This window comes from Lepus europaeus, chromosome X, assembly GCF_033115175.1.
Source record: "Lepus europaeus isolate LE1 chromosome X, mLepTim1.pri, whole genome shotgun sequence".
Lineage (NCBI taxonomy): Eukaryota > Metazoa > Chordata > Mammalia > Lagomorpha > Leporidae > Lepus > Lepus europaeus.
Window position 1 is genome coordinate 66,430,418 of NC_084850.1, and position 21,827 is coordinate 66,452,244.

The following is a 21,827-nucleotide window of genomic DNA, read 5'->3' on the forward strand; positions in this document are numbered from 1 at the left end:
GAGACAGTAGGTTTAAACAACACTATAGCCCAAATGGATCTAACAGATATCTACAGAACATTTCATCCTACATCTGAAGACTTTACATTCTTCTCAGCAGTACATGGAACCTTCTCTATAATTGACCACATTCTAGGCCATAAAGCAAGTCTCAGCAAATTCAAAAAAATTAGAATCATACCATGCAGCTTCTCAGACCATAAAGGAATGAAGTTGGAATTTAGCAATTCGGGAATCCCTAGAGCACGTGCAAACACATGCAGACTGAACAACATGCTCCTGAATGAACAATGGGTCATAGAAGAAATTAAAAGAGAAATCAAAAATTTTCTGGAAGTAAATGAGGATAACAGCACAACACACCAAAACCTATGGGATACAACAAAAGCAGTGTTAAGAGGAAAGTTTATATCAATAGGTGCCTACATCAAGAAATTGGAAAGGCACCAAATAGATGAGCTTTCAAGTCATCTCAAGGATCTAGAAAATCTGCAGCAAACCAAACCCAAATCTAGTAGGAGAAGAGAAATAATTAAAATCAGAAAAGAAATCAACAGGATTGAATCTAAGTCACACTTAGGAAAAGTAAATGTTGATACTCTATTGTATAGTAGGGTGGCTATAGATAATAATGCACTATGTATTCCCAAAAAAGCTAGAAAAAACTTATTTGAGTATTTTGAGTATTTTCATGAAAAAGAAATACTAATTTTTGAGAGGAGATAGGTTTATGCAGATTTGAGCAATTAATAGTATATAATAGTGTATACACATCTCAAAACATCATATGGTTCCCCATAAATATGGAAAAATTTTACATGTCAATTAAAAGCTATGTCATAATAAAAAAGCAATGTAAAATATAAAAGTGAGTGTAGCAAAATGTCTTTAGGAGAGTTATGTGACAGATTAAAGGGCCAGGTGCAATATTATGGAAAATTTTAAGCTATATGAATGAGTCCAATTCTAATTAACTGTAGGAAATTGTTAGAGCTTTAACCATGAAATAATATGACTTAGTTTACACTCTTTAAAGGTGCATCTCATTAGAAAGAATAATAAATTATAGGTGAATAAAGCTAAGGTTATGGAAACCAAGAGAGCTAGGTACCCATGAAAGATGATGATGGCTTTGAAACGTAGCTGTATCAAGGAAAATACAGACAGATATTAGATATATTATCCACTGTCGGCAGTTTTGAATTGTTCATTCCATATGTTTTTCTATGCACTTACATATGGGAACTTATCAGTGAAAAATGTACCATGTGTTTTGTAGTCTATTTACATAAATATATAGTACTTTATATGTTATTCATGAAAAAATTAAGTTATTTTCCATAAAAATTTTCTTTCTGTGTTTCTAATTTGAGGAGAATGAATAATTTCTATAACAAAGTATCATTTCATTCATAGCTAAGTGAGCCTAGTGTCTATCACATGTTGGTCTTGACAAGCTGTAGTTTCTGAATCTGAGCAAGCATTGGGTTGCAGGTTTCCCACTGAACTTTTTTTTTAAAGATTGATTTATGTGTTGGAAAGGCAGAGTTGCAGAGAGGAAGAGGGTGATATCTTCCATCCACTGATTCACTCCCCAAATGGTCACATGCCAAGAGCTTCATCTGCGTCTCCCACATGGGTGCAGGGGCCCAAGTACTTGGTCATCTTCTATTGCCCTCCCAGGAACATTAACAGGGAACTTGATGGGAAACAGAGCAGTCAGATGTGAACTGGTGCCCATATGGGAAGTTGGTGTCACAGGTGGCAGCTTTACCCACTATGCCACAATGATTCCCTTCACTCCCACCACTCAAAACACACTGCAGTTCTTACTCCATTCCTCCTGCAACCCAGACAACATAACACAGGGATAATATGTGTCTCCTTGGAGGAATGAAAGGTGGGTGGATGAGAAGACATTGTAAAAAAGCCTGGTGCTGGGACCAAGGATTGGTGCATGCATGCCAGACTTTGGACAGGTACTACCATGACTGAAACCATATACTTGCTAACATAGGAACCTAAACAACTCCATCTCCAAGCCAGTGTTCCCACAACCTAAGCCATAGTAGACTGAGGGTCAGCATGCCTGTGACCCTGCAGACAGTGCCATGGGCTGCTACCAAGACCCATGGACTGAAGTTGGGACTGAGAGAAGCATTCTATGTCCCCACTGCTAATACCATCAATTTCTGTGGATAAACGTATATGGAGACTGTACTAGAGCATTCAACTGAAAATAAAGACAATATAACATACCAATCAATACCTGATGATACATCCTCAGGAAAAAAAAGCTTTTTATTAAGAAAGCCATTCATTAAAACTTAGAAACAAGTAGTGCACTAGATACACAAAAGTCAATATAGGGACAAACAAAGTAGGGAAAAGTAAGGCAATATGATGAAAGGGATATTAACAAAAGAAATAACTGATGAAGAATTTAAAAAATAATAATTATAAGGCTGCCCAAAGATATACAACGAAATACAGACAGGCAGACAAAATCATAAAAACAATGCAAAATATCAATGAGAAATTCTAAAAAGACTACTGAGAAAGAACCAAACAGATATCTTGAAAATTAAAAACTCAACAAGTCAAATAAAGAGTCCAGTTGAAAACCCCAATAACAGACAAAATCAAGTAGAAGAAAGACTATCTGAAATTCAAGTTAGGTCTTTTGAAATATTCCAGTTATAGGAAAGGAATAAAAAAGAATGAAGACTGTCTGAATCCTCTGAGACACTATTAAACATTTTAGTTGTGAGAGAAATAAAGGCTTTGAAAACTTCTTCAATGACTCAACAGTTGAAGCTTTCCTAATCTGAAAAAATGTATGAGAATCTATATTTTTATCTTTTGTTACATTAATTGAAATACCTGAGACAAGCAATTTAGGAGAGAAAAACTTTTATTCAGGCTTACATTTTTTTTTCAGACAGAGTGGACAGTGAGGGAGAGACAGGGAGAAAGGTCTTCCTTTACTGTTGGTTCGCCCTCCAATGGCCGCTGCGGCCAGCACACCATGCTGATCCAAAGCCAGGAGCCAAGTGCCTCTCCTGGCTTACAGTTTGGAGCATCACAGCCCAAGATAAGGTGGCTCAATTATTCTGGCTCCAGTGGAAGTTGGCAATGGCAGAGGACATGTAGAGGGAGGGTCACATGGGGAGCCACGAAGCAGAAAGACCTATCCTGTAGGTAGTCTCCCCATGTAATGTCAGGATGATTTGGTCAAGGGGCTCAAGCTTAACAATAGAATCCCATCCAATTACTTCCTAAAGACATCTCCATCAGGTGCCATAATTGGGAATTCACTACACCAGATGAGACTTATAAGATGATTAATAGAGTCCTATATATAGAAGCTTAAGAAAGATAACAGCTACCATGAAAACATGTAAAAGTATAAAACCAACACTAAAGAGAGCAAAGGAAAAAAAATAAATTTTAAAAATTGGAGGACAAAATTATCATTTATCAATAATAATGTATATGGACTAGATTTCTCAATTAAAACCTAGAGACTGGCTTAAATGGATTAAAAACAGGGCCCAGTGATATGCTGCCTCTTAAGAAACTGACCACACCAATAAAGACAACCAAAGGCTAAAAGTGAAAGGATGGGAAAGTATTCTATGCAAATGAAAACTAAAAGCAACAGGGAGTAGCTCTATTTATATCAGACAAATTAGACTTTAAGAAAAAAATTGTAAAAAGAGACAAATATCATTGTAAAATGATCAAGGGATCAATTCACCAAAAGGACATGGTAATTATAAATATATTTCTGCTAATTATGGTAATCCCAATTTTATAAAAAAAGTTTATTACAACTAAAGTGAGAAACAAGCTCCAATACAATAATATTGTGGTACTCTTCAACATCCCACTTTCATCAACGGACAGAAAAGCAAAACAAAAACAAAAACAAAAACAAAACAAAGGACAAACAACAAAGAAACATCAACAACAAAGAAACTGGAAATCCTAGAAGAAAATGATACATTTCACTTATTAAAATTGATACATGAAGACACAGAAACTCTGAACAAATAACAAGTTAAGAATTTGAATCAACTATAAAAGTCCAAGGAAAGAAAAGCCCAGGATAAGATGTCTTCACAGATGAATTCTTCCAAACTTTTACAGAAGAATCAATGCTAGGGATTCTCAACCAATCCCATAAAAACTGGAATGGAGGAAACTTTTCAAAATGCATCTTAAGAGGTTTTAATTACTTTAATTCCAAAATCAGAAAACCATAGACCAATTTCCCTGATTAACATAGATGCATAAGTTCTCAACAAAATCAGAACAAATCAAATCCAATGATACATCACAAAGATCATTTACCCTGAATAAGCTGAATTTACATTAGGGATACAGGGAAGGTTAAACGTATGTAAATCAAAAAATTAATACACCACTTCAGCAGAATGAAGTATACAAATCATATGATCCTCCTGAAAGTAGAAAAAGCATTTAATAAAATTCAACATCCAAATATGATTAAAACTTTGAATAAATTAGACATAAAAGGAACATACCTACATGTATGTAACAAAGGCCATCTATGACAAATTCGCATCTGACATCATATTGAATGGGGACAAATTGAAAGCATTTCTTACAAGATCTACAACCAGACATGAATGTCTACTCTTATCACTCTTATTCAATATAATACTGAAAATTCTAGCAAAAACTATTAGACAAAAAAAGAAATAAAGGCTATATAAATAGGAAAGGCTGAAGTAAAATTATCCATTGTAGATAACATGATTTTATAGACAAAAACCTAAGGATTCCAACAAGAGATTATTAGAATTAGTAATCCAAATTAATAAATCCACAGCATAAAAATCAATATTCAAATATGAATAGAATTTTTTTAATCTTTTATTTAATGAATATAAATTTCCAAAGTACAGCTTATGCATTATAATGGCTTCCCCCCCATAACTTCCCTCCCACCCGCAACCCTCCCCTCTCCCACTCCCTCTCCCCTTCCATTCACATCAAAATTCATTTTCAATTCTCTTTATATACAGAAAATCAGTTGAGTATATATAAAGATTTCAACAGTTTGCCCTCACATAGCAACACAAAGTGAAAAAACACTGTTGGAGTACTAGTTATAGCATTAAATAACAGTGTACAGCACATTAATGACAGAGATCCTACATGATATTTTTTTAAAAAATTGATTAATTTTCTATGTAATTTTCAATTTAACACCAAGTTTTTTTTTTTCATTTTCAATTATCTTTATATACAGAAGATCGATTCAGTATATATTTAGTAAAGATTAAATATGAATAGAATTTTTAAACACCAATAAAAATGTCATGTAGAAATGATAAACTAAGTGTAATCTCATTCACAATAGCTACAAGATTTTCAGTAATAATTTCTATAATAAATTTAATTTTTAGAGAAAATGAACATCATTTTGATAGGTATAGAGATTATTCATGAATATTAGATGTATTTATTTTCATTTGTGTTTCCTTTTTTTTTTTTACAAAGTCCTAAATTGATTTCTTTTTTATTTTATAAATTGTTTCAAATTATGGTGGTTAAACCAAGTGCCTGTAAGTGAAACAGTGATTGGAATAATTAGCAATCGTTCTTAAGCCCTCATAATACCTTAAGTAAATGAATTAAATGAATGGATAACAAATTCCTTTGGACAGTCCAATATTCCAAACTTAAAAAAAAAAAAAAACCTCATGGAAGATCTAATCAAGTTGTGAACTAATAGATCATTAAAAATAAGTTTTATAATATTTCAATGAGTATGACATATAACTTGGAAGACATTTAAGTATGTAGTACACAAACACACTCATTAACTATGACAACAAAAACAAAGTAGAAAAAATGAGACACTGAACACTGAATCATTCTGGCAAAAACTGAGGATTAGCCTAGTAAGCTGCGGTGCTGACCCATTTGTGTACAATTTAGTTTTTCCATTACATCCCCACATGATTTCTATCTTTAAGATGTCGTAATTTCTTTTGCTCTTTCTGTGCTGTTGTAAATGACCCTTTTATTTAAAATTCATTCTTTATGTTGTTACTATAGAGAAATGAAATTTGTTTCTGTACACTGATTTTATAAACATCCTTGTAATAATCTCTTATTATTGTTTTCCTGAATTAGAGATTAAATCATTTCGATCTATTGACCTGAAATTGTTACATCTTATTTCAGTTTTTTTGGGGAAAAATATATAAGCCACAATTTCAAAGTGTTTACTTTTGTGTATACACTTTTGGATTGTCAAACATTACTGGAATGCACAAATGAATTTATGAATGAATCAATTTAGGTGATTCTTTTTTGATTCAATTCCTTTTATTCCATTAGTTCTGAAATGCACACAGAAAGAAAATAGGTATATATTTGTTTTTTTGTTGTTTTTTTAACTTTTATTTAATTAATATTAATTTCAAATGTAAGGCTTATGAATTACAATGGATTCCCCCTCCCATAACTTCCCTCCCACCCCCAACCCTCACCTCTCCCGCTCCCTTTCCCCTTACATTCACATCAAGATTCATTTTCAATTATCTTTATATACAGAAGATCAATTTAGTATATATTAAGTAAAGATTTCAACAGTTTGCACCCATATAGAAGCATAAAGTGAAACATACTGTTTGAGTACTAGTTATAGCATTAAACCACAATGGACAGCACATTAAGGACAGAGGTCCCACACGAGGAGCAAGTGCACAGTGACACTTGTTGTTGACCCAACAAATTGAAACTCTAGTTTATGGCACCAGTAACCACCCTGGTTGTCCTTATGAGTTGCCAAGGCTATGGAAATCTTCCAAGTTTGCCGACTCTGATCATATTTAGACAAGGTCATAAAAGACAGGGTAAGGATAGTAACCAATGTTCCTAAGAGTGGCGTTAACCAGGTCTGAACAATTATACAGTATTAAGTGGGGAAGAGGACCATTAGTACACACAGGTTGGGAGTAGATCCATTGGTGGTACAGGAGAGGTTATGATTACAAAGGAATGAGGCCCAAGTGCGCTAGACAGGGTCTAGAAAAAAGGACAGAGTCATTATTAGAGGAGCTAAGAAAGGTGCTGTCTAAGCTACAATTAAGTTTTCTGATTGAGAGGCAAATAGAACCTGACAGAAGGGGCCTGGTAATAATCTGGTGGGCTTTAGGCCTTGTAAGTTAAGAGGCCCAGACCTATCTACCTCTTCACATAGGTCACATCCTAAGGGAGGTGTGAACCTCCTAGGGGAAGGCACTCTGTTGACTTTCATTACTTAGCTGGCCTGGGAGGAGAGCTGGCCAGGTAAAGGCAGGTGGCATCTCTAACAAGAAATTTACAGTTCTGCCTGCAATGTTGCTGACCATACTTGGCCGTCCCCTCAGCTGCAGTGGTCACTTTGGAAGTTGGGCTGAGTGAAGGGCTTTTCAGCTTAGAACCAATAAGATCTGTGGCTCTGACCTGGGCATCCTTCGACTCCAGGGCAGGTCCATTTCCAGTGATCCAACTCTTGGCAGAGCTGCCAGGGCTCTTCACAAGCTGACTTCTGCTGAAGCCCAGGCTTACCACTTTGAAAGCCACTGCAGTGGACTGGCCTGTTGGGTCTCCTTGAGGGCAGATCACTGTACAGATCAGTCATTAATAGGCCTGCCACCCATTGCTTCTGATGCCCAGCTTTCTTTTCCTCCTGGTTTGTGTTAAAGCAGACCAGAGGATGCAAGACAAGGGAGTGCCCAAGTCCCATCTCTAATCTTCGGTGGCCTGAACTACAAGTCTATAGTCACAGGCATGTTCTGTAGTAGTTTTTCTAAGGTAGACAATGCCCGTGAGGAAAATTATATTCTCATTTTAAAACTTTCTTTCCCTTTGGTCTGAAAGGGAGATTTTTTTCTACTTACTGTTTACTTCGCTAATGGTGAAGTAAATATAGCTATGAGATTATTATTTAAGCTCTTATTTTGGCTATGCTATTACAGAAAAATGTTAGGCATCTCTTTTATAAGGTCTAAAGATTAAATTGTGCATCCTACAGATTCCTTCATAATAGAATTAGTTTCCTACCTTGAAGAGAATAGAGAAATGAAAGAACAGGTTGGGCTTAGAACAGAGAAATGAGGGAGCAAGTCCTAGATCGCTCGCTGACAATAGCAATATTACATGAATACTTAGCAAATAGTTTCAGCCATTAGATAACAACTTAAGAAAACATTTACCAGAAGGTCCAATGCCTTCTATAAATTTTAAGAATCATGTATTTGAAAACACCTCTTAAATATCTAACATGATGTAATTTGTTTAACCAGTAAACTTAAGCATAACCATATAAAATGTTTTTAGTTTCTTTCTACCAACAAGTATAAAACATATGATATGCAGATTCAGGTCACACAAATTAAAATGTATCTTTGATTAATTTTAGCAGCTTAAATTTATGGACAATCTTATGTATAAGACAATTAAAAAAAACTCTTAATAAAATTTCCCCATGTGTACATACAATATGTACACACATATAACATAATAGACCAATATAGCAATTTTAATAATAGCTTTTAAAATCTTTAACTCTTTTTGTCGATTGCCAATTGATTTGAATTGCTTTTTGTTTTTAGTAACCTCAGTTAACCATACTTTCTCTCAGTTGGTACTGTTAATACATTATTGGCTTCATCTGTTTACAGAGCCATCCCAAAGTACTGAATACAATAGAAGTGGCTGGAAAAAGTCCATAGGAACCTATAGGAGGACAGCTAAACACAGAACCAACAACGCTTTAGTTTTATGAGCAGCAAATCATATATAACTGTGGATGACAAAAGACTTTAAGTTGCCATGTTTAAAATTATAAACTCATCAGCCAACAAGAGGCACTTGCTTACTTCACAGTATTTTTGAAAGCACCTGTAAGATTTTACAAGTATTTAACCCTTTAGGCCTCTGGGGCTTTCTCATTAAGATAACTATCATGTCTAGTAACACAAGATCATTAGACTATTTAATTCTCAAACATTTGTATTAATAGCATTTTCCATTATAGAAACTTAAAGTTTGGTACCATGTCACATCTTGACAGTACTTCTAATATAATCCAAATAGCCTGATTAGTTGGTGTCTCTATAAGATGAGAGATATATGTCTTTCGATTTTTTCAGTTGGGCCCAAACTGGAAAAACCAAAGTCCAAGATTTACTGGAAATTTTAGAGACCAGATTGTTTCAAACTTTGATTTTCTGAATGCCTGTCAAGAATGCCAAGAAGGCTCAAAATCAAAAATATCTTGTTGAAATAAGATTCCTTAAAATCATGACATAACATAGACCAACTTTGATCATTGTTACAAGGTGATTATTCAAATCTTTGAAAATAAGCACATATTTAAATAACCCATAGCTCTTAATAAAAATTCAGCTGTTTTTGAGCAATTAGAGTTTAACAGACATCAAGAGAACATAATAGATTACTTTAACACATTGCTTTAACAGAGCATCAGAGTTTAATTCTATGTCAAAGAGAAATTGAGCTTCCTGTGATCTTTTGCTGTGAGGTTTCCTTCCTTTACCTTCTTTCATATTGGTGACCATGTTTCTGTGTTTCTGTGTGTAACACATCTTTAAGCATCTTTTGCAGGGCTGGACGAGTGGCAACAAATTCTTCCAGTTTCTGTTTGCTATGAAAAGTCTTCATTTCACCTTCATTCACAAATGAGAGCTTTGCAGGATATAGTATTCTGGGCTGGCAGTTTTTCTCTCTTAGTACCTGGGCTATGTCTCCCCATTCCCTTCTAGCTTGTAGGGTTTCTGATGAGAAGTCAGCTGTGAGTCTAATTGGAGATCCTCTGAGAGTAATCTGACGTTTCTCTCTTGCACATTTTAGGATCTTTTCTTTGTGTTTCACTGTGGTGGGTTTGATTACAACATGTGGTGAGGATCTCTTTTGGTCATGATTATTAGGGGTTCTATAAGCTTCCTGTACTAAAATGTCTCTGTCCTTCTCCAAACCTGGGAAATTTTCTGCTAGTATCTCACTGAAAATGCCTTCTAATCCTTTCTCTCTCTCTCCATGCCTTCAGGAACTCCTAGAACCCGAATGTTGGGTTTTTTAATAGTATCCTGTGGATTCCCAACCATATTTTTTAGATTTCTAATTTCCTCTTCTTTTCTTTGGTTTGACTGTATACTTTCCTGTGCTCTGTCTTCGAAGTCCGATATTCTCCCTTCTGCTTCACCCATTCTGTTTTTAAGGCTCTCTAATGTGTTTGTCATTTAATCTATGGAATTCTTCATTTCATTATGATTTCTCGTCACTATCACAGTTTCTTGTTCTACTAGTTGTTTCATTTCATTTTGATTCCTCCTTAATATTTCATTTTCACGAGAGAGATTTTCTATCTTGTCCATTAAGGATTTCTGTAGTTCAAGAATTTGTTTTTGAGTACTTCTTAATGTTCTTATCAATTTTTTGAGATCTGCTTCTTGCATTTTTTCTATCTCATCATCTTCATAATCTTGAATTGGGGTGTCTTTTTCATTTGGGGGCGTCATAGTGTCTTCCTTGTTCTTGTCACCTCGGTTTTTGCATTTGTTGTTTGACATATTGCAGATATTCTTTGGATTCTGCACTGTGGTTTTTTTTTTTCTTTTTATACTGTGACTCTAGAATAAGTGGATTGTCTGCTTTCGATGGAGCCTTAGAGACTTGAGATGGGTGTGGTCTGAGAGCTCTGTTTGCTTCCTCAGGTTTGAGGTTGTGCCAAAAGTGACACTCCGAGGTTAGGCACGGTAAATCTCTCTCTCTTTCTTTTATTTCTTTTTTTTTCATTCAAAAGGGAAGTAATTCCACACAGCTGAACGGAATTGGAGGTAGTTAGCAGGCGAATGATATACCCACAGGAGCCAGAGATTGGAAGCTCTTTCCCAAGGGCCACACAGGGAATCTGTGCTGCCCTCAGTGTGGGCTCCAATTCTCCTACAGACTCCCACTGGGTTGCCAAGGTTACCGAATTGTAGCGTCTCGGGAGAGTACTCACATGAATTCTGTGAGTTCTCTCCCCCTCTGTCACTTTTTTCACAGTCTCAGTTCATTAGCACCACCCATTCACTAAATCCTAATCTCCTGTTATTTCACCCCTCCCCCCAGAGTCAGGTGTTTCTGCTAGGCTCAGGGCCAGTGTAGACCTGAGGTTGCCCTGCTTATGACAAATGTCAAAAATGCTGTCTGCTCTTTGTCTTGCTCGCCTTTCAGAGGTGAGCGGAGAGAGAGAAACTTGTGTCCGTATCGGTAACTTTTTTTTTTCTCCTCTCTCTCTTCTAGTTAGCCTGGTGAACTTTTCCCCACGGTGTTTCAAGCCTCATTCCCTCTAGTCTCCTCTTTCCGCTTGCCCGCTGGTGTCTCGGTCTATTGAGGTTCGGCTCACCTCTTGTTCCAGCGCTGGTGTGTTGATTCTGCCGCTGCTGTCCCAAACTTGGGCTCCCACGCTCTCCACGCAGGTCCACTGTGAATCACTAGTTCCGGAAGAGTTTCCTTTGCTGTTTCTTCCCCTACTCTTCCTTGAACCTGCAGTATCTCCACTTTTATTAAACTGTCTCTCCCCGGGCTATCAATGTGCTCCCTTCCTATTCCGCCATCTTGCCGCTCTCCAATTTAGGTGATTCTTAAAAGGCGGGCTCTTGGGGCCAGCACTGTGGTGCAGAGGAATTTGTTATAATTTCCCTTTATGTGAAGTCCACTTTTATGAAAATTTTTCAACATAAAATTTTAATTTATTAAAAATAGCTACCATAGTCCCGTGGATTTGTAAATAGGCATTTTTTTTTACTTTTCATTTTTGAGATAAAATATTTTTAATTCACATTGTAACTAAAGGCTTAATACTCCATTGAATGGTTTAACAATAATAAATAAAAAGATTTCAGTTTAACACAAATATAGTCAAGGGCTATCAATACTAATCAAATGAAAAGATGTCTATTTCAATCATGTACAGTAAATTTTAAAATACTCTCAGCTCAATTAAACTATAGTGGCATAACATTGTTAACGATTTGACAAAGATTTATAACAAAGTCTCAGAAAACAATGTATTTGCAGGAAAACTGAAATACAGAGGCATTTTTTGTTTTTGTGATTTTCTTTTATAATCCTTATCTTTTCATCCCTTTTTTGTATTCCATGAAATTTTGTCACTAAGGTTTAATTTTGTTCTAGCTCCCAAGTCTTTTATTTTTTGTTATTAATCTAAGTTAATAATTTTCTTTTTTTTAAAGGTCTTCCTTTTTCTGTTGGTTCAACCCCCAAATGGCTGCCACGGCCGGCGCTGTGTTAATCCAGAGCCAGGAGCCAGGTGCCTCCTCCTGGTCTCCATGTGGGTGTAGGGCCCAAGCACTTGGGCCATCCTCCACTGCCTTCCTGGGCCACAGCAGAGAGCTATACTAGAAGAGGGGCCACCGGGACAGAAACCGGGACTAGAACCCGGGGTGCCTGCACCACAGGCGGAGGATTAGCCAAGTCATAAGTTAATAATTTTCTATATTAGCTATATCAGAGATATATTTATGGAAGCCACATTTTGTACTATCAATTTTCAATATCCATTTTCAATCAGGTGATGATATTGAATGTGCTTTTCCAAGTATAATTGCTTTTTTTAAAGATTTATTCATTTGAAAGGCAGAGTTACATACAGAGATGAAGAGACAGAGAAATATCTTCTATCTGCTGGTTCACTGGCCAGCTGGTCACAATGGCCAATGCTGGGCCAGGCTGAAGCCAGGAACCAGGAACTTCAGCAGCGTTTCCAACATGGGTGCCAGAGACCCAAGTACTGAAGCCATTTTCTGTTGGCTTTCTCAGGTATATTAGCAGGGAGCTGGCTAGGTAGTGGAATACCTGGGACCTGAATTGGTGCCCAAATGGGCCTAACCTGCTGCACTACAAAGCTGGCCCCTTAAGTATACTTATTTTACTGGCTGAAATCAACTTTGTTTGCTTGTATGTACCTTTTCTTACATGTTGAATTTGTTGACTTCATGATTGAGGATTGTCTTTTTTCAAATATTTGATTTTTAATTTTTTATTCTTATTCATAGTTGATATTCATTTATCTACTTTTGTTGCTTGACTGGAGCTTTAAGTTATCTCTAGTACCAAAGAATTCCTTGCCCTCTATAACTCCCACATTTGCCTTGCCAATTTCCAAAATCTTTCATCAGATAATGATCACTTTTCTCCCACTACAGAGTATTTATAGTTATATAAGTGTGCCAGTTGGCTCCTGTATAAAATATGTAATCTTACTTTACCTGGGCTTTCACTGCTAGTCTAAAGAGGAAATGTATTGCTCTTCTTTCCTTCATGTATCTTCAATGCAGCTTCCATTAGATGAAAAATCACGCATATGCTGGCCCTTAACTTTTTTAAAAAAAACATTTTTTACTGAATAAAAATATTCAAAATTTCAGAGATGTGTAAAGAACAACATAATAAGCAATTGTAATCAATTACCTAAAGGTAATTGCAAACATATATACATATCTGATCCTGTTTTTAAACTTAGCCTTATATACTTTGTGTGCCAATGGAAACAATGGGACGCTTGTTGCTAATTAAGTCCAAAATACTTGTAGCAATAAGTGAAATCATATATAGATATGAAATTAGAAGAGGCTCATGGAAAGGGACAGCTAAGAAATGCTCCGTTAGGGTTGAAGAAATCATCAAAGATTGGACTGCAGGAAGAAGCATGACTTTAATTCGATTGGACTGTGGAGCAATTTATATGCTCAGAGGTGGTAAAAAACCATAAAGTAATAAGCTAGAAATCAGTGAAAGCTAACAATTTGGGTGTCACTCCAACAGAAACAAACTGGCAAGAAACTTAACAGAGTGAAAAGGGAAAAAAATAAAGGCCATTGGAAATCACAGTCATCCTTGACAGCCAGGAACAATATAAATATGCCCAAAGCTGTGCCCTCTGAGTACTATCAGAGGCTGCGCATGCACACTTCAGAGGGAAATATTTCAGTGTACTAATCCAAACAAGTCACTAAACAAATCAAGAAAAAAAAATACCACAACAACAAGTCCCAAAATGGGGGATGTGTGAAGATCTGTATCCAGAATAATGAATGAGTATACTGTACAATATAGGTTTTTTCAACTTTATTATAGTATGACAGAGAAACAGAAATCCTACATATTCAAGGTGTACAATGTATACTTTGTGAAATCATTACAACTAAATTTAATTAACATATTTATCATCCCATATAATTACCTTATTTTATGGTTACAATCTTTAAGACCTACTTTCTTACAGAATTTTAAGTATACATTATTATTAACTATACTTACTATGGTATATTATGTCTCTGAACCTTATTCATCTTGTAACTTCAACTTTGTGCCCTTTCAAAAATTAATGGGAAATGGAACTAAAAGAGAAGCTTATTTTGGTGCAAAAATTTGAGACCCATGCATTTTTTTCATAGTACACATCTTCCATGAACTTTCTGAAGATCCTTCATTGATACTACATTTTAAAATCCATTCACTTGTTGACATTCATAAGTCATTTCTGTACCTTATTGTGAATAACACTGCAATGAATATGGGAGTGCAAATATCTATTCAACAGACTAATTTCAAATATTTTGGGTGAATAACACTGGAGCAAGATTGCTGGACCACATGGTAAATCTAATTTTTAACTTTTTGAGAAACATCCATACAATTTTTCATAATATATATATATATATATATTAATTTACAGTCTCATAAATATACAAGTGTTTTTTCTTCACATACTTGGCAATTTTTGTCTTATTTTTTGATGAGTTATCCTAACAAATTGCAATTGATATCTCATTGTGGTTTTGGTTTGCACTGACCTGCTGATTGGTAATGCTGAGCACCATTTCATATTATATTTAATGCCCTTCAAATGTTTTCTTTGGATACATGAGTATTCATGCTCTTTGTTCATATTTTACTCAGATTATTCTTTTCCCAAGACTTAGGTACAGAGATTAATGAGTTCCTTATATTTCTGGATATTAATCCTTGGCCAAATATATAGTTTGCAAATGCTAATGTATATTTCTCAACAAAAAGTTATCAGACATGAAAAGTAACAGCAAGTATTGCCCACACACTGGAAAAGGGAAGGAATAAAACTGTTTTTGAAGTGGCCTCAATATCTAACTTAGCAAAGACTTCAAGTAGTTATTATAAATAACCCCAAATTAAAAAACATCAGACTTAAAGAATAAAAGAAAAAAATGTATGCTGAAAATGTGTCATCAAATTGAAAACACTGATAAACAGTTACAAAATATTTACTCAAAATAATTGCTCAGTGTGAACTTAGATTGATCAATAGATTACCAAGCACAGAGCTCAAATGGAAGGGCAACAGGTACTTATCATGAAAATGAAAGAGGTAGTATGCCTAGATAACAGTGTACAGGTGGAAACACACAAAAGACTATCCATAGAGATGGGAGAAAATACAGTGAAAATCTTTGGAAAATTAAGGCATCCATGACAGAGAATTAAAAAACAAATACAATAAAGGCCAAGACAAGACCGAAATTAGTAGAAAAACTGAAAAAAACTTTGTCTAAGAATTGCCCCAGTGCAAGAATATGCAGTAAAGATGTAACAGTTCAGCAAAGTTGTAGGATACAGAATCAGCATGCCAAATATCAGACCCATTTCTATATACTCTCATTGGGCAACAAGAAAAGCCAATTAATTTTACATTACAATACCATTCAAAAGAATAAAATGTCTAGTATAAAATTAACCAAGTTCAAAAAGGTTTTCTAAAGTGAAAATTACATATTACTGATGAAACAAGTATTTGCAAAAATGGGTAGCCATTAAAGCCATTGTGCTCGCTGCTGAGAATGCAAAGTGGTACAGCCACTACAGAAGGCAGTATGGGAGTTCTCAGAAAATTAAATATTATCAAATTTCGATTTCATTTCTACTTCTGGGCCCACACTTGTTATGTGTTGAGCTTTGTCCCACACAATATACACGATTAAGTCCTAACCTCCAAGGCTATACAAGGTGACCATACAAAGAGAAATGGTCTTTGAAGAAGTAATTAAATTAAGTTCAGTGGGTCCTAAAGCAATGTAACTGATGTCCTTATAAAACTAGGGAATTTGCATACTGACGGACACACAGAAAACCATATGAAGGCACTGAGAGAAAATGACCATCTACAAACCAAATACAGTGGACTCAGGAGAAAGCAGTGACTCAGATATATGTACAACTATGCTCACAGCAGCATATATATAATTTCATCAGTTTTAGAACTAAGGGAAATTATGGCTAATACTACAAAATGGATGAACTCTGAAGATATGTTGCCATGTTAAATATAGCAGACACGAAAGGAAAATATTTTGTCATTTCACTTATATGAAGTACCTGGAGCAAATTCAAAGAAACATAAAGTAGGTAGTATCTAGAGGCTGAGTAAAGCAAAATATAGTTAGTGTTTAGTGTGTACAGAACTTAAAATTGGGAATATACATTCTGAATATGGATGGCAGTGATGGCTGCACAACAGCATCAATATACTTAAGAACACTCAGTTGCACCGTTAAAATGATTAAAATTATAAATTCTATATATGTATACTTTACTACAAACAATTGTTATGCATGGATATACATTAAAATAATTATACACGTTAAAATTTTTTACAAAACCACTTAAGGACAGAAAAAATATAACTTCCCAAAATTACATCAAACAAGCTGTAAAACTGACTAACACAAAATACAATATACTTAATAAACTCATGTTACTATTGTTACTTAAACTTACTCAATTATATCCATTTACTAAGAAAACAGTAAAGATAATAAAAATGAATCAGAAAAATTCTCATTAAAATTATAAAATATCAGAAATAATTTTTTAAAAATTATATGAAAGCAACATGACATGTAAATCAAGCCCTTTACAGATTGAATATATATTTAAGATACACTAATTTCTACAATTAATAACAAATCATATATAAGGAAATGGCTAAAGAAATGTAGAAGTCTATCAATGCACAAAGTTAAAAATTATTCTAACAAATGGTACTCTCTGAGAATTAATATAAAGACAGTTTCAATGACAGGACTATACTTGACTGAATATTTGCAACATGAACACTTTTTTAAATTGTTTTGTATTTTGTGTTTTTTTTTTAAATTTTTTTTAAGAATTAAAATCTTATATCTATAACACAACCCATTTCCCTGTTTCCCAAGAAAATGAATTGACCTTGGAATCAAACAGAGAACAAGAACTGGTAAGTGACAGAAGACAAGAGGTCACTAGAAAAAAGATTATATACAAAGCTCTCCTCCTGGCAATCCAAACTCCCTGTCCCTATCCCCAGGCAGCCTGTCAGGGCATGCCAGTGTGTGTGTGAGGGGGGACTAAAAGGCTCCCAGAGAGTCTGGAAACTGACAAAAGTGACTGCATTGAACAAAGGGGAAAGGAAAGTGGCAGTAAAATGACCTAGAGGGGTAGAGTAGGATGAGCTTTGCTTGTGGACTGAGTGCTGGAAAAAGGGAGAAGAAAATATTTTACTAGGTGATGTAACAGTATGTTAGTTTCCATCTTGTCAACTATTTCATCTATGGAGGTAGAAACTGAGGACAGAAGGAAAGCTTAGCATACCTCCTACTCCCCAGGAGAGTAGATGTTTCTTTACCCAGTTCTAACTTTTGCCCAGCCTGCTCCCCTCCTTTAGTTAAAATCTATACTAAAAAAATCCAACTGCAGTGGTGATCTTTGTGTCTTGTCCAAACCCTCCAGCCGCAAAAAGCTTGTAGAGTATGGGTGGGGAAAAGAAAGCTAAAGGATAAAATTACAATCTCCACTCATCCCCTACTCAAATGCAGACCCCAGGGTTGGACTGGGTTAGGCAGATAAGGAAGGAAGACCAGGCAGCTACTCTCATTATCAGGGATCCATTCAGGTCTGTTGGGAAGCAACAGCAGGTAAAAGCTCATCAAGATGATAGTCTCCCTCTAGGGAAAAGCAGGGGACTACTACAAAGGGGGAGCCAGGAACAATTAGTAACAATTAGTAGCTGCAATTAGTAACAAGTAGTGGGAGGAGTTTTTGAGTGCCCTAATTTATGGATTATCCTCCACTATCTCTTAACCCCTGAGTGATGACCAGAGGGGCCCCTGCAGGTGGTAGGTTGATCAAGGGCATAGTCTGAGGTAGGTGCCCTTGTAGAATAACTGAAAGAAAGGAAAGATACGCTCACCTAAGAAGGCAGATGAGAAGGTGTGCAAATGGGTTAGTTTGTCCATATTGTAGAAGTCCAGGCGCCCAGCCTCATAGTCCAGGTAGATGCCCAAACGCCCCGCTTTATCATTTGAACTCGAAGGTGTCTGCTCTGCTGAATTCTGCATGTTCTCTGAAATGGAATGGGTTGCAACACACCATACTTCCCCCTGGTAGTTCAGCTTCTGGAGCAGCTGAGGCTGGCTGTGATGATGATGGCCCACAGCGCTGGAGTTGCAGCTATCCACACGGGATCCCTCGGAATCCAACTTTTCCTTCTGAATGATGGATTCACAGGCAACGCCTAATGCCCAGCCCCCCGGTCCACGTACTTCTATCTCCCAGTAGTGCCGGCCGGAGCAGAATCCCTGGGCTCCCAGGACACAGTAGTTGTTCAAGAAGCGTTTGGGAGTGTAAGCAAGGTCCTGTCGCTGCTCTGCCAGGTGGACCCCCCGACAGTCAGCAGACAGCATCAGGTTTGAGTGAGCAGTGTCAGGATCCAGAGTCACGTCCACTTTTGCAACTTGGCAGAATACCTGCTCCATTTTCCTCACGATGGAATCTTTCAGGTATTCATGGCTCTGGGGTTGGCACAAGAAGGAGCAGCTGGGGGCTAGGGGCTTCAGCTGTACCCCTTCACACTTATCTAAAGTCTCTTTGATGTTCTTGAGCAGCTGTAGGCCCCCTTCCTGGCTCTGCTGTTGGACCTGGGCCAGCAAGTGCCTTAGCTGGGTGGCCTGCTCTGACAGATTGCTGGCCACTGCTCCCACACGCCCCAATTGGGCTCTGTGCCTGTTTCGGAGACACTGCTCCGTGTATGCTTGCTCTTCCGTCAGAAACTTTGTCAGCTGCCCAAATGCTAAGGCCACGGATGTCAGCTCAGACTTCATCCGGTTCTTTAGTTCTATCAAGCGCTTCTCCTCTCTGGCCTTCCTATTCTGTACATCCTCCAGGCACTTTCTCAGTGGCTGCAGTTGCCTCTGCAGCTTGGCTTTGTACTCTTGCACTGCCTCATCCAGTGGCACCAAGTTGTGATATTTGTGGGTCCCAGATTCTTGGCACACCACACAGATGGGCTCTTCATCTACCTGGCAGAAGAGCTTTAGGGCTTGTTTGTGTTTGGGACAGATGCCTTGCTCATTCACAGGAATCTGTATGCCAGGCATTGGGTGCATCTGCCGAATCACCTGGACCATGTTGGCCAGCTGTAGGTTGGGGCGGAAGTTCCGCCGAGAAAAGCTCTTTTGGCATTGGGGACAGGTGAAGTACCTTTTAGGGGCTGGAGGTGGGGGCATTGGACTGTCAGAGTCTAGCTCCCCTTCCTTGTCTTCCTCGAATATTCCCTCCTCATTTTCATTTTCTCCCCTCAGGTTCCCTTCTGTGTCCGCCATATAGTAGGATCGGTTTTCCTTCTCACCCTCCTCCTCTTCGCACCCATAGCCCGAGTGGGAGCCACCATTGCTAATACTCCAGAATTCATGTTCTTTCTCCTCCTCCTCCTCCTCCATGTCTCCTTCAGAGTATTCTTCCTGCGTGGGGCTGTTCCACCCCTCACCGGCCCCCACAGCTTCTCCCTCCTCCTCACCATCTTTCTCCTCCTCTCCACTCTCCTCCTCTTCACTATCCTCCTCTTCACTTTCCTCCTCTCTTTCCTCCTCCTCCTCTCCGTTCACCTCCTCCGATCCGTCCTCATCCTCCTCCTGATCTGACTCATCCTTGTCCGCCTCATCCTCTCCACTCCACAGCTCTGTCACGCACACTCGGCAAAAGTTGTGCCCACAGCCAATAGACACTGGGTCTGTGAAGTAATTAAGGCAGATGGTACACACTGCCTCCTCTTGAAGAATCCGCACAGGATCAGCTATCATGGCAACAGCAGCCATCTTAGTTCACAGTCAGCCAATAGATGTACGGGAGTAGAGTGGGGATCGAGGGGCAGGAATCCTTCGTGTCAGATGTCAGGGGATCTGACCCTACTGCTAGCGCTTTCTCTCCACACCTTACCACCAATAAGGCAGAAAAATGTTCTCTGGACAACTCACCACTCCACAGAGTTCTCTTCTCTACTACTAGCGTTCAGCGTTAACACCAAACTCCTGCCACTGTGCCTCCTCTCAAACTTCCGATTCTCTCACTTCCTGGCTTCACACCCCCTACTTCCGGTCTCCTTCCCAACATCTCCGGGTGTCTTTGTATGACACAAGCTCATAAGTTCCCATAAAGATTGTGTTACACCCGTTATCCCCAATCCTCCTCTCCCAATCCCCCCACCTCCCTATTGCTAGTTCTGCACCCCCCACTACTGGCGTTGACAGAAAACGGCAAGAAGATATACTGGTAGCCACTGAGATTCATGTCTCTGTGATGTGGGAGAATCGGGAACACTGGTGGGACTACCCCAAATCATCTGCTCCTCACCACTGAGCAGAAACCTTGCAGTATAATAGAAAGTTCCGCGGACAGCTTCTGTTGGTGCTATGAAACATCCACCAGGTGCCATTTTACCAACTGAGCAGTTTCAAATCTACCATTAAATAGCTATGTTTCTGTTAACCAAACATCTTTTAACCACACTGAGACTTGATTTTCGTTTTTGAAAAACATAGATAAATATTTATTTTAAATTGTATTAAGGCCTTTATAAAAGATAATTAATAGGAACATTTGCCAGAGCAAGTGAGGCATAAATAAAGGTAGTGGGAATATTGGCTTTCAGTAATTCTTATGTCACACTTTATATATTGCCACTTACTCTACTTACATGTACAAATGACTGTGTTAAATATATGCCACTCAGTGTCAAGCATTTCTATGAATAGGTGGCTTAGGTTTATCTCTAAATATATGTTTCAGGTGTCATTGCTTAACTCTGTTTATTGTTGGGACTGTGAAAAGAGCTACTGAATCTAGCCATGTTTGTCCAAGTGATTTTTAGGGTAAAACAAGGAAGAGTTTCCTCTACTTCAAGGACCTTGCCTCCCCTACAGCACAAAAAGGATAGTTTATTTGTAAGATATTTTTGTTATCATTAAAGATCCACAAACCCAAATTAATACATTTGGTGTACAGTAGAAACAGACAGTGCTTTCACTTAAGCAGGTGGTGCTAAAAAGGAAACTTGGAGATGTTTTTCGCTGTCTTCTTCTTAAATTTATAGCATTCATTTATGAAGTACTTACTGTATATCATACCCGAACCTTAATCTTCACATATTATTGTACTTAATGTTCACAAAAATATTTACTATTATACCCACATATTGCAGATGAGGAAATCGAGGCTTAAGCACTTGCATAACTTTGTTTCCACAATAGTGTAAGAGTTCAAAGCCAAGTATTGAAACAAGGTTCTTTGATACCCAGGTTGCTAATCTTTAAAGTATATTGTCTTTATTCTGTTTCCTCCTATAAATATGAAGGGATATTTCTTCTAAATAAAATGAGTCATGAGGAGAGCAAAAATTCAGTTGAGACAAGAAGGCTAAAGTG

At 37.3% G+C, this 21,827-nt stretch overlaps 1 protein-coding gene across 1 annotated transcript; it reads right to left on the reverse strand.

The window, feature by feature from the left end:
• Window positions 1-18,254: 18,254 nt before the first annotated feature.
• On the reverse strand, window positions 18,255-20,222 carry LOC133753607 (E3 ubiquitin-protein ligase TRIM41-like). Its single transcript, XM_062184330.1, has 2 exons — window positions 20,013-20,222; window positions 18,255-19,919 (listed from the first exon to the last, which is right to left on the reverse strand). The coding sequence occupies exons 1-2, from the start codon at window positions 20,220-20,222 to the stop codon at window positions 18,255-18,257; spliced, it is 1,875 nt and encodes a 624-aa protein (XP_062040314.1).
• Window positions 20,223-21,827: the final 1,605 nt, after the last annotated feature.

Coding starts and splice junctions, on each gene's coding strand:
- LOC133753607 (XM_062184330.1), bottom strand. CDS start 20,222: ATGGCTGCTGTTGCCATGATAGCTGATCCTGTGCGGATTCTTCAAGAG. Junction 19,920..20,012: donor ATGAGGACGGATCGGAGGAG/GTGAACGGAGAG, acceptor AAAGATGGTGAG/GAGGAGGGAGAAGCTGTGGG.